General features: G+C 43.3%; 1 protein-coding gene across 6 annotated transcripts in view; it reads left to right on the forward strand.

Moving 5' to 3' along the window:
- Positions 1-16,861, forward strand: part of LOC134610691 (transcription elongation factor A protein 3-like) — an 87,309-nt gene that overhangs the window by 34,117 nt on the left and 36,331 nt on the right. For 5 of the 6 annotated variants that reach the window (XM_063453828.1, XM_063453838.1, XM_063453810.1 and 2 more), the window contains 7 exons: positions 2,169-2,246; positions 2,623-2,700; positions 5,845-5,922; positions 5,999-6,135; positions 6,391-6,447; positions 10,479-10,633; positions 10,815-10,961. In XM_063453828.1, the coding sequence (XP_063309898.1) occupies positions 2,169-2,246; positions 2,623-2,700; positions 5,845-5,922; positions 5,999-6,135; positions 6,391-6,447; positions 10,479-10,633; positions 10,815-10,961 (730 nt within the window). The remainder of the gene's footprint in view (positions 1-2,168; positions 2,247-2,622; positions 2,701-5,844; positions 5,923-5,998; positions 6,136-6,390; positions 6,448-10,478; positions 10,634-10,814; positions 10,962-16,861) is intronic. The other variant, XM_063453856.1, reaches the window with a different exon arrangement.

A 16,861-nucleotide genomic window follows, 5' to 3' on the forward strand; every position in this document is an offset into this window, starting at 1 on the left:
CGAGAGTAAACTTCTTCTGGGCATCTGGGCACTTTTTCTATAATGCCCTTGTGTAAAAGAAGAAGGGCCTCTGTCTTTTTTGGGGGGATTGATACTTTGAAAGAAGTAAAATCGGGTCTGGCGCAGTTTAAAACCTTATTCTGTATAATTCTGAAATGGTCTTTATTATCAAGTGTTTGATGTCGTCTCCTTCCATTTCTGAGTAAAGAACCGAAGACAGCCTCCCACTCTTTTGGTGTCAATATCTTTTCTTTTTATCTTGTTTGTTTGGATCCCTGAATATGGTGTCTCTATTCCGTCTGCAAAATTTATGAAATTTCTCTTGGTAGCGAAAGAAACGCAGCCCACTGAACTGATATCTTTTGTTTGATTGAGGTCCTGCATATCTCGAATCCTGAGGCAATGCCATTTTTGTTTCTGACATTTCTTTAATTATTTCTTCCAGTGGAGTGCCAAATAATTTGTTCATCTCGTATTGCAGTTTACATAAAACAGAATCGCATCAGAGACATCCAAAAGAAAGACATTGGAAAGTTTCAGAAGACATAGCAGCTGAGCTGGGTCTTTTTCTGATATTCCCATAAGGGCCTTTTCTAAGGCTTGTAGCCACTTGCTTTGGGCTTTTAGCACTGCTAAACCAGAGATTTCAGCTTTGCACTGATAACCTGCTGCCTGAAAAATTATTCTGCTTGATGTTTCGGCCCGCTTCTCCATGTGATCTTCTAAACCAGAACTCACCCATTGTGATCGTGGTTTTCTTTGATAATTGTGCTACCTGAATATCGACTTTCGGAAGGTCTTCTCACTTTTCCTCAGTCTGTAGCTTAAAAAAGTTGCCTGAAATGTTTCAAAATAAAAGCATGCCTTTCTGGGTTTTTCCATTCTCTCTGTAGTAGTTTCACAACCCTTGATTGTATAGGAAAACCTTTACCTTACCCATGGTAGATTCATTTTTCTAAACAACCGCGGTTACTTCCTTGATAAACTTCTCCATTTCCTCTGGTAGAAATCCCTCATTCACACTTGAGTCCAGACTGGATACTTCTAAAAACCTGAACATTCACCTGTTGAGAGCTCAGACAGGGATGGGGATCTTTATCTCTTTTGTTTCTTTACCTGTCTTTCTTGAATATTAACAGACCCGCTGTCTTTTTTAACTGTATCCTTAAATGACTCAAAGGTTTGTGATAAATTCTTCTGGAACCAGCTCAGGAATGAGTCAATTTCATTTTGCTTGGATTTTTCCAGCAATTACGCCAAGCATTGATTACAGGTCTTTTTCCTACACCGTCAGGAAGAGGAACCGAACATTCTGAACAACACAAGTGTTTTGTTTTGTATGTGGACTTTTTAGGGATAGAAGCTGACATCTTATCCTTTTGAGTTTTATCCAGCAAAGCAGGACTGGTAATATTCTGTTAAAGACAAATGAGAAGAAAAAACTAATTTTCTAAAATTAGAAAGCATGCATATAAAGATGAAGTTTTTAATGGAGATTTTATCTAAATTCCTACCTCAAAAACCTCACCAATGTGTAGTAGGGCTGGTGACACGGACTACCTGTGTTGACCAACCACCACTGGGATCAGACAGGTCCTGCACAGCTTTTATACAAAAATATTTAGAATTTTGTGCCAAATTATTCAAAGATCCGGCCTACGCATGTGCAGTAGCGCAATCAAAACTTCAGTGGAAAGCACCGTCTCCTGGGCATGCGTTCCACTGCTGTGTGAATTCATCCATCCTGTATTTTGGGAGGTCTTCCCAGGACCTCCAAAAATATGGCCACAAAAGTCAGCTTTCAGTCGTGTTCCGTAACGCTGTGGAACGGAAGTCTTCTCAGCCCAGTTCCCACCCGGGGAGCTTTAGGGTACTAACCTCGCTGGTCAGCACCAATGTTTAGAATCCTGGATCCAAAGGAGCCCTGTCCATCCCATCTGCCGGGACAAGGAGAACTGGTGAACCTTGCAGGAACAAGGATTATAAGGGCACACTAGGCAGGATATAACAATTAAATTATTAAATATCCAAATTTTGGGGGGAACTTCTTGTTCACAGCAGAAGACACAACCCACTTGTTTCAGTACTGCCACTATTCATGGGGAAAATAATCTCTCATTTTCATTTCTTGCAACCTGAAAAAACGCTCTTATTTTCACTTGTTCCAGAAAGCACTCTGTTGGGTCCCCCACCTCTACAGTTCGCAATGGATCCAGCAAACATGGAACTGACCGCAAAAAGGAGAGGTAAGAGTGTAAGATACAAATTTTAACTACATAGTAATATTTATTAGTCCACCTTAAGTAACATTGATTTACTAGAGCCCAAAGCTTTAAACATAAGTATAGTTGGCAAGCTGGAGTTACTTGCTGCAACACCAGTTAGCAAAAGGAAGTAAGTGAGCTTCATAGAAACTCATAGAAATTTGGTTTACTAAATCGTATTAATAGTTCCAGGAGCTGACAGTAAGCTCTTTGTGTATGTGTGTGTGTGTGTCTGTGTGTGTTAATGTTATTTCTAGTTCACTGCACCAGTATAATGAACCCTTTCAGTGCCCTCAAAAATGTCTGTAGATTTTAAAGCAGAAATAGCACTATTTTCACTTCATCTTGCTTGCTTCAGGAAGCACTCTGTTGAGTCCCTCATCTCTACAGTTCACAATGGAGCCAGCAAACCTGTGGCTAATAGCAAAGAGGAGAGGTAAGAGTGTAAGGTTTTTTTAGTAAAATACAAATTTGCTCTCTAAGGAGAACTTTTACAAAATCTTTGTTAATCTTTTTTACTCCACCTTCGGTCACATTGGGGTACTAGAACAAGAAGCTTTAAAAATTGTCGATGTTATAACTTTGCCAGTTTTAGAAAAAAAATGCAATTTGCAACCTGACATAACTTTGCAAAAATCAATTAATAAACGGTTCTGACCAAAGCAAGAAATGTGCTACTTACTTAATGATATTTTAGGTTCACTGGCTGAAAAAGAGCCTGTTTTCTAGTGTAAACTCTACAAGGTTATTAGGTGATCTGCACTAATATAATTAACTCTCTCAGTAAAGGAGCTGAGAGAGACATACTGAAACAATACAGGGACAGGAGACTAGAGACTAGATCCCTAGATGTTGTAGAACTACAACTCCCATGATGCTTTGTCATTCTAAATGCATTCTAAAGGCAAGCAAAGCATAATGGGAGTTGTAGTTCTACAACATCTAGCGATCTACCCATTTGGCAGCCCTGCTTTAGACAATATTGGACCAAGAGACTAGACATCATCATATATTAAACCAACAAATAATACTGCACTCAAGAAATAAAGTGTATATCAATATAAATTTATTGCCACAACTTTATAAAATTGGAAATAGGACTGGACATATTCTGTTAAAGACAAATGAGAAGAAAAAACTAATTTTCTAAAATTAGAAAGCATGCATATAAAGATGAAGTTTTTAATGGAGATTTAATCTAAATTCCTACCTCTGGTGACACGGACTACCTGTTTTGACCAACCACCGCTGGGATCAGACAGGTCCTGCACAGCTTTTATACAAAAATATTTAGAATTTTGCGCCAAATTATTCAAAGATACGGCCTACGCATGTGCAGCAGCGCAATCAAAACTTCAGTGTAAAGACACTACAGGTATGATGATAGTCCTATTCAATGGTTTGCCCACAACTATAAAAGTGTTGAGACAGATCACCAAAAAATATAGTCTACATATACACAGCTCAAGTACAAGAAAGAAGGTACAGTGCTTGATAAACCTATAGAATCAGTCTCAAGTGCAACACAAAACAAAATATATACAACATATATACAATATATAAAATATACAATACTGCCTGCTAATTATCTTCTGATAAGAATAGGATACTCTGAGACAACAAAAGGGGGCATATAGATAATATAATGGGGAAAATAATCTATAGGAATATTCTTATCCTGAGTATAAAGATGTTAATCCCATATTGGTACAAAACAAAAACAAAAATACAGTGAGCAGTGTCTTGAAGACAAACTATTAATGTATATCAGCTGTAGCATGAACTATATGAAAGTGCATATGTGCTAATGTGCTACAAACAAAAGTGAATTACATAAAGTGACTTATACTTAAAGTCTATTAAAGTGCAATGTGCCTTATTCAAAACTTATAATTTTCAACACTGCGAAAAACCAAAAATAATAAAGTGCTACCAATCTTGTGCAAATATACAATTAGCACTTTACTTACATAAAGTACATAGGTTCATATGCTTGCAGGCAATTTCATACAGCATATAACATGTAAGAAAAAAAATAGGGCTGTACTGATGATAATAAATAATAGTGCAAAAATAGGAGTATCACTCACAAGGTTAGAGCAATTAAATATTCAATATATTATTCAATTAAGGTATAGAAATTGGAATAAACTTGTAGAAACCTTTATTTCAAACTGAATAAAAACAGCCGCAGGTAGGCAGGGCCGTTTGAAGGAATTTGGGGGCCCCAAGCAAAATGAACAAAATGGACCCCCCCACACGCACGCAAAGCCTACAGGAACCACAGCATAGCCATACAGTTTACGTTCACCCACACTTTATATAAATAAAAAAGGCTTACAGTGCAAATACTGCTGTTACATATACTGTGCATAAATAAAAAATTGTTTACAGTGCAAATACTGCTGTTGCATATAATGTGCATAAAATTTGAACATTTTCAACAACTGAACATTTGCACAAAAAAAAACACTGTACCATAAAATCAAATATACATTAAAAAAGTGCACAATAACTAAATCCAACATACTTAAAACACACACACACACACTAACAGACACACACTCACTAACACACACTCACTAACCGACACACACACACATACACACACACACTCTAACAAACACTCACTCACTAATAGACAGACACACACTAACAGACACACACTCACTCACTAACAGACACACACACTAACAGACACACACAGACACACACTAACAGACATACACACTCACTCATATTAACACACTCACTTTTTTTTTTTAATAAAAAAAAAAAAAGTTCTCCCTCTCCCTGGGGTCTAGTGGGACTGCTGGGCTCCCGGCATATTCCGGCTCCAGGCATCACTCTGCGGTGCGCGAGGGAGCTGAGCAGAGCGCTAAGGGGAAAGTGCTCCCTCGCCAGCACTGCCTGACCGACCGGATTGTTAGTTAACTGCAAGGCTAACAAGACATTTGCCCTGGGCATTTTGGGGCGGCTTTTTTTTGCCGCCCCCTGGAAAGTGCCGCCCAAGGCAAATGCCTTGTTTGCCTCGCGGCTTATACGTCCCTGGTCCTTGTCTTGGGGCACCAGGCCAGTCCGGGGCCCCAAGCAATTGCTTGGTTTGCTTGCCTTGTTGCGACGGGCATGCAGGTAGGTAAACCCTCTTCAGGCTGGGTACCCCCTCCTTCAGCTTGTGATCCTCTGGTCAAAAACTGGCTTCTGATGAACCAGGGAACCAGTACCGCTTATACTCTTTCGGGGAATGGGGCTTTCGACTGGCGTGCATGATGACGTTGGGCTCGGACACTCGGAAGACAGCCTCTGAGCAATGACAGTAAATTTCTTTAAATAGATTTTTGACCAGTGCAGCTTTTTATGCTGCCATGTAAATTAAAATGTTTAAATCTATTAAATTAATTAGAAATGAATTCCAACAAGCACTGAATTTCTATTTTCTCTCAAATATTTTGGTTCCTAGCAGGTGTGTAAAGGAGAATGTAGATGTGGTAACGGTTAAAACAGTCTTCAATAAACAAAAACAAAAACCTGTTGTATTGTGTACTTTCACTGACACTCACTGTAGTCTCTCTTTCTAAAGGAGAAAATCTATTGGATCCCCCACACCTGCTTCTCGCAATGATTCCATTAAATCAGAGAATGATATGCGGGATGAGAGGTAATGTTTGGATAAAATCTAAGCAAATTTTCTGGTAAAATGTCCTACATGGTATGAGCTATTTTTTCTTTTGCAGAATTTGTGGGGGGATGTTGAGTCCCCTAGGTGATAGCAGCTCTCCCCCTTCTTGTTTTATGTTGTCTTGTTACCAGACAGGAGACTCTGTGAGGGACAAGTGTGTGGAAATGATAACAGCTGCTCTGAAGACCGATGGTGAGAACAAGTACAAAATACAATGAGCAGATTATAGTAGTATGATTATATGCATGTTTTTGTGTTTATGGAATGGAAACAGAACATGTACTCTCAGGTGAAGGAGGCAATACAATTTTAATTGTGGTTTAGTTATAAATGGGGTTTTCATTAGAAATATGGAGGCTTGCTACAAAGTAAAAGCTGAAACGCTACACAGATATGATCTAATAGACTATAACGTTTTGTTTTAAATTTGCTATTTTTTTTTTTTAGATGATTTTAAACAATTTGGAACAAACTGTGATCTACTTGCATTTGAAATTGAAGAAAATATCCTTTTTCTTATATAACTTGAGGTGAGATGCTTTTATGTATGATATTCCATACTGTTACTAACAGTGGTTCTTTAAGTTGCCACCACAATCCCCTACACGCAAATTCAAACTGAAGCCTTGTCATTTTTGGCAGCAAACCACAAAAAAAATTATACTAATGGAGAGATGAGAAACATGGACTGATAGGGGTAGCAGTGGTCTGCTGAAACACACAAGGTTATTCACTAAAGTTTTGAACTTTATTTATTCTGACTTTACATTTAAAGGGACACTGTAGGCACCCGGACCACTTCTGCCCATTGGAGTGGTCTGGGTGCCTTGCCCCTCTTCCCTTAGCCCTCTTAGTCAAAACACTGCAGTTTTGGAGAAACCACTGGGCTAATCCAACCTTTAGTTGCTGTCTCTCAGACAGCCGCTAGATGGTGCTTCCGTGTTCTTAGAGCACGAAAAGTCTGCATGAGGACATCGAGCGCCGCCGGAATCCCCATAGGGAAGCATTGAATAATGCTTTCCTATATAGAGATGGTCTAATGTGCGCGCGACCATTGCCGCTCATGCGCATTAGGTCTCCTCCGCCAGCAGCTGGTGGCGGGGGTGTAGAGTGGGCGGAGCTGAGCCAGCGCCAAGAGACATCGGCGCTGGACCCAGGTAAATGACTGAAGAAGTTATTAACTGTGACGGACCGCCTGCTCCTCGAAAGGGTACCTCCGTCAATCGCTTCCTAGTACTGGCGTACTACCATAAGCACTGCACTGGAACACCATAACCACCGCAAACCCCACGAAAAGCCGCAGGTTGGTTGGGGTCTTGCCATCCTCCACCCACCCTGGACCCAAGACCAGTGGGTAGGCCTCTCTTAGTGCCGAGAGCGTAGCAGGCACAGCTATTATAAGAGCTTAGTGATTATACTCAGGGGAGTATAGTGATTATAGCAATCCCCAAAGTGTAGTTCTCCAAACCCCCAAACATGAGCCAAGACTTCATGAAGGTGCAAGATGATTTGAGCTTTAATGGTTCATGTTGCTTTTTATACAATTCTCCAGGCCAGAGGAACACCCCCTGGACCTGATGGGGCACAGGAACACAAAGGCCACAAACCAATCAGAACAAACATACAGTTTGTGACACGCCCATGTACAGCACACAATCCCTCCCCTCTGCTTGGGAGATAATTGAGTTAAGTCCTGTAAGTAACTCAATTATATCCAGGCAGAAAATTTTTTTTTTTACAAAAGTTCAGAAAGTACCCCAAACTATAAAAGCACCACACCCCCGTTAGCCCTGATCTGGGTGAACAACATATCCAAATATCACCCAGACCAGAGCACTGGTTCAGGAAATTCAGCCACTGAGTGATTTGGTTGATTCATACATTTTGGCTTGAAGTTCAGAAATCAAATTTGGAATGAATGATGTGATTGTGGATGGTAGTCCTGGCATGGGTGATGATTATAATTGGGGCAGGGGTGCGTGCATACAGGGTCATCATAATCACACATCGCAGCGCAGATGATATTAAATCTCAAAAGTTGATAATCTTGCACGGCAAGGGCAACGTTATTCCAGTTTGTGGGATATTTTCTAATGGGCTGTGCGTTTAGTTTTTTTTTTTAGGTTTTTTTATACACTATTTGTTTTAGAAATTCCCTGCAAGTTTCTATTTGGGAGCAAGGGTATCTTTTTATATGAATAAAGCAGTTTTACACTATGGAAAGCTTTTTTGTATCCTTTTAAGGCACAAGCTACTTTGAGCTATAGTGTATCCACGGATGCTACAATACTGCTGCCACAAAAGATTAACCCCCTAAAGACTTTAACTCTGAACTTTTGGACTTTTTAAGCAAGTTTTTACCAGTTTATGTGTATAATCTAACTTATTGTGATATATAGAGGTTAACATATTACTATTAATTCACAGTGTTAAGTTGCTGATTTTGCACATTTATTTGATTGCCTACTGCAAGGCTATCACATATAGCGCTGACACTTATTTTTATGAACCATTTTTAGATAAAGACTTTTTTTTTTTTTAAATTCTTTATTTTTGAAGTGCGCACAGTGATAACAGTTGCTAATGAGGTACCCCAAAGGCAGTCCTCTAGCACGTTAGGCACATTTGTACATAGGGGTAGACATGAGACCTTGCACACAATTTTTTTTTTAAGTAAGGAGATAAACAGTAATAATGAACTTCGCTTAGTGAAATTGCAAGACACAACAATGAAATATAATAAACAAGAGTATCTATCTGTGTTAACACTAGGAGGAGCAGGTAATAGTCGCTTGACGGCTGGCATATTGCAAAATATTAGATCATAGGATAATAAAAAATAAAAATAAAAAATAAACTATTAAAGATTAATCACACATTCAACTCATGGGACCTATGTAGATGTGAAAAGAAAAGATAACCTCAGGCATACCCATAGATTATCTACAGAGGCACTTAAAGTAAAGCGGGGGGACTGAGGGACGTTAGATTCACAGTTACCATAGTCACATTATAAATCAGGGCAATAATCATAACTGAAAATAAAGATGAAGTGCAGTCCCATCCCTGAATACAGGGTGATATGACCTCGGCGGGGGCCCATGAGGGCGCTATCCGGCTGATCGGGTCGCCTCCTTTCCTCAGCCAATGCCTTGTCTCTGGGGCGGTTGTTGTCCCTGTTGGAGCCGGCAGGTTTCCAGCTGCGCTCTGCTGTGTGTGGGAGTGTAAGGCTGTTCCGCCGCTGGGTGCCGGACATCGGATGCTGGGACCGCAGAGACTCCCCGGTAGAGGTGGTATATGTAGGTTTGCCAGGTGCGCCAATGGTGAGAGTAGGGCCGGTGCCCCTTCAAAGCTCTGTCTCCGGTGATCCTTGTCGGGGTTCTCTGCATGCTGCGGTTGTTGGTGGCCCGCTTTGCTGCATCCCGGTTGTACATGTGGCAGGTACCCGGGTTTCTCTCGTGATGTGTTGCGGTCTGCGGGTCCGAGGTTGCTGAGACCGCTATATGTGGGGCAGGCTGTGTTTGTCGGCAATTCTCGTTTTTGTGTGTGGGGGCGCGAGTGCCGGCGCCCAGGGTTTCCCGCCCTTGTGATTGCCGCTGTATGTTTGGCCGGATGGCCGCTCTGAGGGTTTGTCTTGGGAGTCCGTAATGGCGGCGACGGATCTCTGGACGGATCCACGATGCCACCATTCGAGCCGCCTGAAGACATGACACTCCCCTGGCACACAAGGTTTCGTGGAAGCTCAGGAAGAGTAGGTCCAGAGCTTCCAGTCGGTGAGCATGTAGATAGTCGCCAGTGTTCCCTCTCTTAGGCCCTTGCTGGGCGGCCATCTTGGATGTGCCCTGGCAGGCTTGTGCCTCTGCTGGCTGTGTAGCTGTGGTCCTTCGTTATCTGCTTCGGTCCGCTTTGTTAATGGGTACCGGGATAACCCCCACCGGTCCAGAGGGGGGGGGGGAGGGAGATCAGGAGCGCTTCTAAGGGGATCTGGAGTCGAGGAGAGCGGCCGCCTCTCCCCGGCACCAACCCCCACAGGCCGCAGGCAGCTTTTCGGGTTTTGGGTTCCGACAGGCTCCAGAAGGGTATCTGTCGATTCTGTGGTGCACCCCCGATGTGAGTAGCGCACTCCAATCTGTCTCTGGGCTTCGTAGCCTTCGGTATTGCCGCTTATTCTAGCTGCCTGACAGGAGCTCCTTCCCTGCACGTCTGTTCAGCTTGGCGGTCAGACTCCGCCCCTTAGATAAAGACTTTTAAGGAACTTTATTTGTGTATAGCTGCTAGACCATGTTATTATTATTATTAGAAGCAATTTTATATTACTACGTTTGCGCTCTCCTGTTCCATTTTACGAGAAATAATATGTTAACATCAATAAGGGATATCATGTTACATCTGTGAGTTGCATCTTCTATATACTTTTTATTTGTTTTTCCCATGAGTTGGAGGAACATTCTTCACGTCTTATACATGTTTTGTCTCTGCCATTGTGTCTTTCTGCAACTGTTTTTATACAAGGTCATTGTCCTTAACCTTCTTACGTATATACAATGAGATGAAGGTCACTGACATGAAATATAGGAACAGGGTCAGGAGTCGCATCAGCAACTTAAAGGATCCAAAGAATCCAAATCTCAGACGGAATGTTCTTTGTGGAGTGGTGACCCCCCAAAGAATTGCAATAATGACAGCAGAGGTAAGAACAATGATGATCTGTGGTAACTACACATTTGATAATCCATCCTTTATTTGCTCTTTTTCCTTCCCTCCATTATATTAGGTAATCACAGAGTCGTTGTTTCATTAAAGTTGGTTTAAATGCCCTTGATGTGTCCTCTGTTCATTGATGCCTGATGCCATTTTTCCATAATTGCCAGGAGATGGCCAGTGATGAGCTGCGGGAACTCAGGAACACTCTAACACAAGAAGCCATTAGGGAGCATCAAATGGCAAAAACTGGTGGAACACAAACAGACTTTCTACAGTGTGACAAGTGCAAAAAGAAGAACTGCACCTACAATCAGGTGTGTGACCACCTTTATATCTAGTAATCGAACAGCATCTTTCTATTAACTCTAATGAAAGATTGATATGTCTATTTTTATTATAATGTAAGCATCAATTTATCCTTTATTCAGCTGATTCTGCCCCTCTCTCTGCCAATATAACCCTGTTTGTATCTGTTTATTAATCTCTCTATCTTTCCATTTGCCATCCATCTATTAATCTGTGTGTATATATATATACATACATACATAAACCTATATATAATCCTTGCAGTAGGGCTCAACATTTTCACTTGTCTACTAGTCATTGGCAAGTGGCAATTAAGCCCTGGTGAGTAGAATTATACCCCCGGTAAGTGTGCCATGGAAGCTTCAGATTTGCAGTGGACAGTAAAAAAACATTGTATCAATGTTTTTTTGAGCTTGTCATAGCAAGAGGTACAATGCATGGGGCAAGCAAAGTATTTCACATACAGGATGAGAAATATTTAGACATCATCGACCAATGCGGGTAAGTATAACAATACTCAAACAGCAAGGCTCATTCTTGTCACTAGCCTGTCGAAACATTCTATTGGGTTGGATATTCCAATGTCTTTGGGGTGGAGTAGGGGGAGGGAAAAAATGGAGTACTACTCATAACCTAACAATAAGATATCTTCACATAGGTATATAGAGCCACGGACTGTCTCCTGCTGGGTAGAGGGTAGTGGTCGTGAATTATGTGGGGAATAATCTGTTATACTTGTGCAGTGTGTTATTTACATTTTTTATCTCATTGTGTCGTTAATGATTGGTGGACATATAGTTATTATTATTATTATTATTATTATTATTATCATTTATATTGCGTCAACAGATTCCATAGTGCTTTACAATATTATGAGAGGGGTGATGCAACTATAAATAGGACAATTACAAGAAAACTTACAGGAACAATAGGTTGAAGAGGACCCTGCTCAAACGAGCTTACAGTCTATAGGAGGTTGGGTATAAGACACATTAGGACAGGAATATCAGTCAAATAAGGTGGGAGTGAAGCAGGGCTGGAGGAGAGAGTAAAGCGCTGCTCTATAGGAGAGAGCAAGAGACAGGTGTGTGAGGTAGAGGTTACTTTGGGAGGCCATAAGCTTTCCTAAAGAGATGGGGTTTTAAGGCACTTCTTAAAGGATTGAAGACTAGGGGAGAGTCTGATGGGGGTAGGCATGGTTTCCAGGTGTCTGTGAAGAGGTTGTTTTTTGTGAGTAAGTTAGTGGTCATACTTTCGTAAATCTAAAAATTGTTGATCTTAGAGGGACATAGTGTTTGTTTACAATGGACTGCTATTACGTTTCTCGCTGCCAAGGCAATTATTGTCACCACCTGTTTAGAGGTTTTGACTAAACCCTGGCGGAACAAGAAAAATAGGTATGTAAGTGTGTCATGGGGAATATCTTTAATATTCAGTGCAGGTATGAGCGTGCACACTTCCTCCCATGCAGTCTGATTCCCCAATATTCCCACCAAATGTGTATCATGTTGCCCTCCGACAGTTTAACATCTCAAACAGAACGCCAGAGTGTTAGGACAGTAACTTGTAAGGCCTGACTAGTATTGTGGGACTTAAAGGCTTGCTTGTAGTATGACATATGGATATTAAATGAACTGTTTGTTTGCTAATAGGAATGTATTGTTGTCCAGAAGAGACAGTCTGGCCCACAGGGGCCTCAGGGCCTCGGTCCATGACCAATTAGCTAAAGTGCTCAGTCTGTCTTTGTCAGTAGTGTCTTTGGCAACTGCAACCTATACAGCTGGCCACTTCTACTGCCCTTGGAAATTGATCACCCCACCTTGGCTGGTAGCCAGTTGAGTAAAAATGCAACAGATATAGAGCACTGATCCCAGCTGGCAATGTCCTGTCATCCCTTTAAAGAGTCCTTGTGCCACTTATCCAGTGCTTCGACAAGTATCCAATCACATGCTCAATAGTGATGTCGCGAACATAACATTTTCGGTTCGCGAACAGCGAATGCAAACTTCCGCAAATGTTCGCGAACGGGCGAACTGGGCGAACTGCCATAGACTTCAATGGGCAGGCGAATTTTAAAACCCACAGGGACTCTTTCTGGCCACAATGGTGATGGAAAAGTTGTTTCAAGGGGACTAACACCTGGACTGTGGCATGCCGGAGGGGGATCCATGGCAAAACCCCCATGGAAAATTACATAGTTGATGCAGAGTCTGGTTTTAATCCATAAAGGGCATAAATCACCTAACATTCCTAAATTGTTTGGAATAACGTGCTTTAAAACATCAGGTATGATGTTGTATCGATCAGGTAGTGTAAGGGTTACGCCCGCTTCACAGTGACAGACCAAACTCCTCGTTTAACGCACCGCAAACAACCGCAAACAGTCCATTTGCACAACCGCAAACTCCCCATTTGCACAAGGTTGGATACCAAGCTAGCCATGTCCCGTTCCTTGTCCTCACTGATGTCATTGAAGGTCTCTCTTCCTCCACCCAGGAAGCGGGAGATGGAAAAAGATGCTTGGTCGGTCCTCCTACTTCAAATTTGGGGCACTGTGCGTGCAATCTAATGTGCCACCAGATAGGAGTGGTGTGTTAAGTACTACTATTCCTATCAGTTTAATCCCTGTTATGTCCCCTATCAGGGGACGTGTATATAAGGCATCGATTTTAGGAAGTGGGAGATGAAAAAAATTGGGGCACTGCGCGTGCAATCTAATGTGCCACCAGATAGGAGTGGTGTAGTACTATTCCTATCAGTTTAATCCCTGTTACGTCCCCTATCAGGGGACGTGTATATAAGGCATCAATTTTAGGAAGCGGGAGATGGAAAAAGATGCTTGGTCGGTCCTCCTACTTCAAATTTGGGGCACTGCGCGTGCAATCTAATGTGCCACCAGATAGGAGTGGTGTGTTAAGTAGTACTATTCCTATCAGTTTAATCCCTGTTACGTCCCCTATCAGGGGACGTGTATATAAGGCATCGATTTTAGGAAGTGGGAGATGAAAAAAGATGCTTGGTTGGTCCTCCTACTTCAAATTTGGGGCACTGCGCGTGCAATCTAATGTGTCACCAGATAGGAGTGGTGTGTTAAGTAGTACTATTCTTATCAGTTTAATCCCTGTTATGTCCCCTATCAGGGGACGTGTATATAAGGCATCGATTTTAGGAAGCGGGAGATGGAAAAAGATGCTTGGTCGGTCCTCCTACTTCAAATTTGGGGCACTGCGCGTGCAATCTAATGTGCCACCAGATAGGAGTAGTGTGTTAAGTAGTACTATTCTTATCAGTTTAATCCCTGTTACGTCCCCTATCAGGGGACGTGTATATAAGGCATCGATTTTAGGAAGCGGGAGATGGAAAAAGATGCTTGGTCGGTCCTCCTACTTCAAATTTGGGGCACTGCGCGTGCAATCTAATGTGCCACCAAATAGGAGTAGTGTGTTAAGTAGTACTATTCTTATCAGTTTAATCCCTGTTACGTCCCCTATCAGGGGACGTGTATATAAGGCATCGATTTTAGGAAGCGGGAGATGGAAAACGATGCTTGGTCGGTCCTCCTACTTCAAATTTGGGGCTCTGCACGTGCAATCTAATGTGCCACCAGATAGGAGTAGCGTGTTAAGTAGTACTATTCTTATCAGTTTAATCCCTGTTACGTCCCCTATCAGGGGACGTGTATATGAGGCATCGATTTTAGGAAGCGGGAGATGGAAAAAGATGCTTGGTGGGTCCTCCTACTTCAAATTTGGGGCACTGCGCGTGCAATCTAATGTGCCACCAGATAGGAGTAGTGTGTTAAGTAGTACTATTCTTATCAGTTTAATCCCTGTTACGTCCCCTATCAGTGGACGTGTATATAAGGCATCGATTTTAGGAATCAGGAGATGGAAAAAGATGCTTGGTCGGTCCTCCTACTTCAAATTTGGGGCACTGCGCATGCAATCTAATGTGCCACCAGATAGGAGTAGTGTGTTAAGTAATACTATTCTTATCAGTTTAATCCCTGTTACGTCCCCTATGAGGGGACGTGTATATAAGGCATCAATTTTAGGAAGCGGGAGATGGAAAAAGATGCTTGGTCGGTCCTCCTACTTCAAATTTGGGGCACTGCGCGTGCAATATAATGTGCCACCAGATAGGAGTAGTGTGTTAAGTAGCAGGGTCGGACTGGCCCACCGGGATACCGGGAAATTTCCCGGTGGGCCGCGGCACCTGGGGGCTGCAGAGGTATGTGCCACCGGGTGGCCGGTCCGGTGGCACACTCAGAGGGGGCCGGCCGCTTTCCACGCTGGTGCCGTCGGGCCGGGTGCCAGCCTCGCCGGTCCGGCGGCACTTCTAATGCTGAGGACGGAGGAGCATGAAGGAGGAGGGAGGAGCATGTCTCTGTACTATGCTCCCTCGCGGTTCCCACAATTCCCAGCACATGAACCGTGAGGGAGCATGGTACAGAGACATGCTCCTCCCTCCTCCTTCATGCTCCTCCGTCCTCAGCATTAGAAGTGCCGCCGGACCGGCGAGGCTGCCACCCGGCCCGACGGCACCAGCCTGGAAAGCGGCCGGCCCCCTCTGACTAATTTCAGGTAAATGGAGGGGACGGGGCACAAGGGGGGGGGTAATATAGGGGCACAAGGGGGGGGGGTAATATAGGGGCACAAGGGGGGGTAATATAGGGGCACAAGGGGGGTAATATAGGGGCACAAGGGGGGTAATATAGGGGCACAAGGGGGGGTAATATAGGGGCACAAGGGGGGTAATATAGGGGCACAAGGGGGGGTAATATAGGGGCACAAGGGGGGGTAATATAGAGACACAAGGGGTGGGTAATATAGAGACACAAGGGGTGGGTAATATAGAGACACAAGGGGGGGTGTAATATAGAGACACAAGGGGGGATGTAATATAGAGACACAAGGGGGTAATATAGAGACACAAGGGTGGGTAATATAGAGACACAAGGGGTGGGTAATATAGAGACACAAGGGGTGGGTAATATAGAGACACAAAGGGGGTAATATAGAGACACAAGGGGGGTGTAATATAGAGACACAAGGGGGGATGTAATATAGAGACACAAGGGGGGTAATATAGAGACACAAGGGGTGGGTAATATAGAGACACAAAGGGGGTGTAATATAGAGACACAAGGGTTGTAATATAGAGACACAAGGGGAGGGGGGAAATAAAACAGAGATAGGGAAGAAAGAGACAGTGGGAGAATAGAGAGAGACAGAGAGGGAGGGAGAGTGAGACACAAGGGGAGAAAGAGGGGGATAGAGAGATGTTAGAGAGGGAGAGAGAGACAGGGAAAAGGGGGAAAAAGAAACAGAGGGGAAGAGAGAGATACACAAGGGGAGGGGGGAAAGAGGCAGAGGGGGAAGAGAGTGACTGGGAAGGAGAGGGGAGACATGGACACAGAGGAGCAGTGAGGGGGAGAAAGAAATATATATATATATATATATATATATATATACATATATATATAGTGGATCCAGGGGGGGGCAACGGGCAATTGCCCTTTCCCCCCCAGGCTGGCACTGTCCAAGCACCATGTGCCTTCACGGACCGGAGGGGAGATCAGAGGTCTCCCTCCCTGTTCTGGAGGCACCATGCAGGCAGCCGGCAGGGGAGGGAGGAAGAGAGGACCCAGGAGCTCAGCCTGCAGCTCCTCCGGGTCCTTCTTGCGCGAGTACAGAGCGATGCCGCGGTTACAGTGGCAACGCTCCAGCTCTCGCGAGAGTGAACTCTAGCGCTGGAGCAACGGGCTAGAGTTCACTCTCACCACTGCGACCTCTAGCCCCACACACACACACAGGCACCCAAACACAAATTGCCCCACACACCCTACACACTGAACCTTTCACGCAAACTGCACCCCTCACACATTGCACCACTGCTCCTATACCCT

This window comes from Pelobates fuscus, chromosome 1 (genome assembly GCF_036172605.1).
Source record: "Pelobates fuscus isolate aPelFus1 chromosome 1, aPelFus1.pri, whole genome shotgun sequence".
NCBI classification, from domain to species: domain Eukaryota; kingdom Metazoa; phylum Chordata; class Amphibia; order Anura; family Pelobatidae; genus Pelobates; species Pelobates fuscus.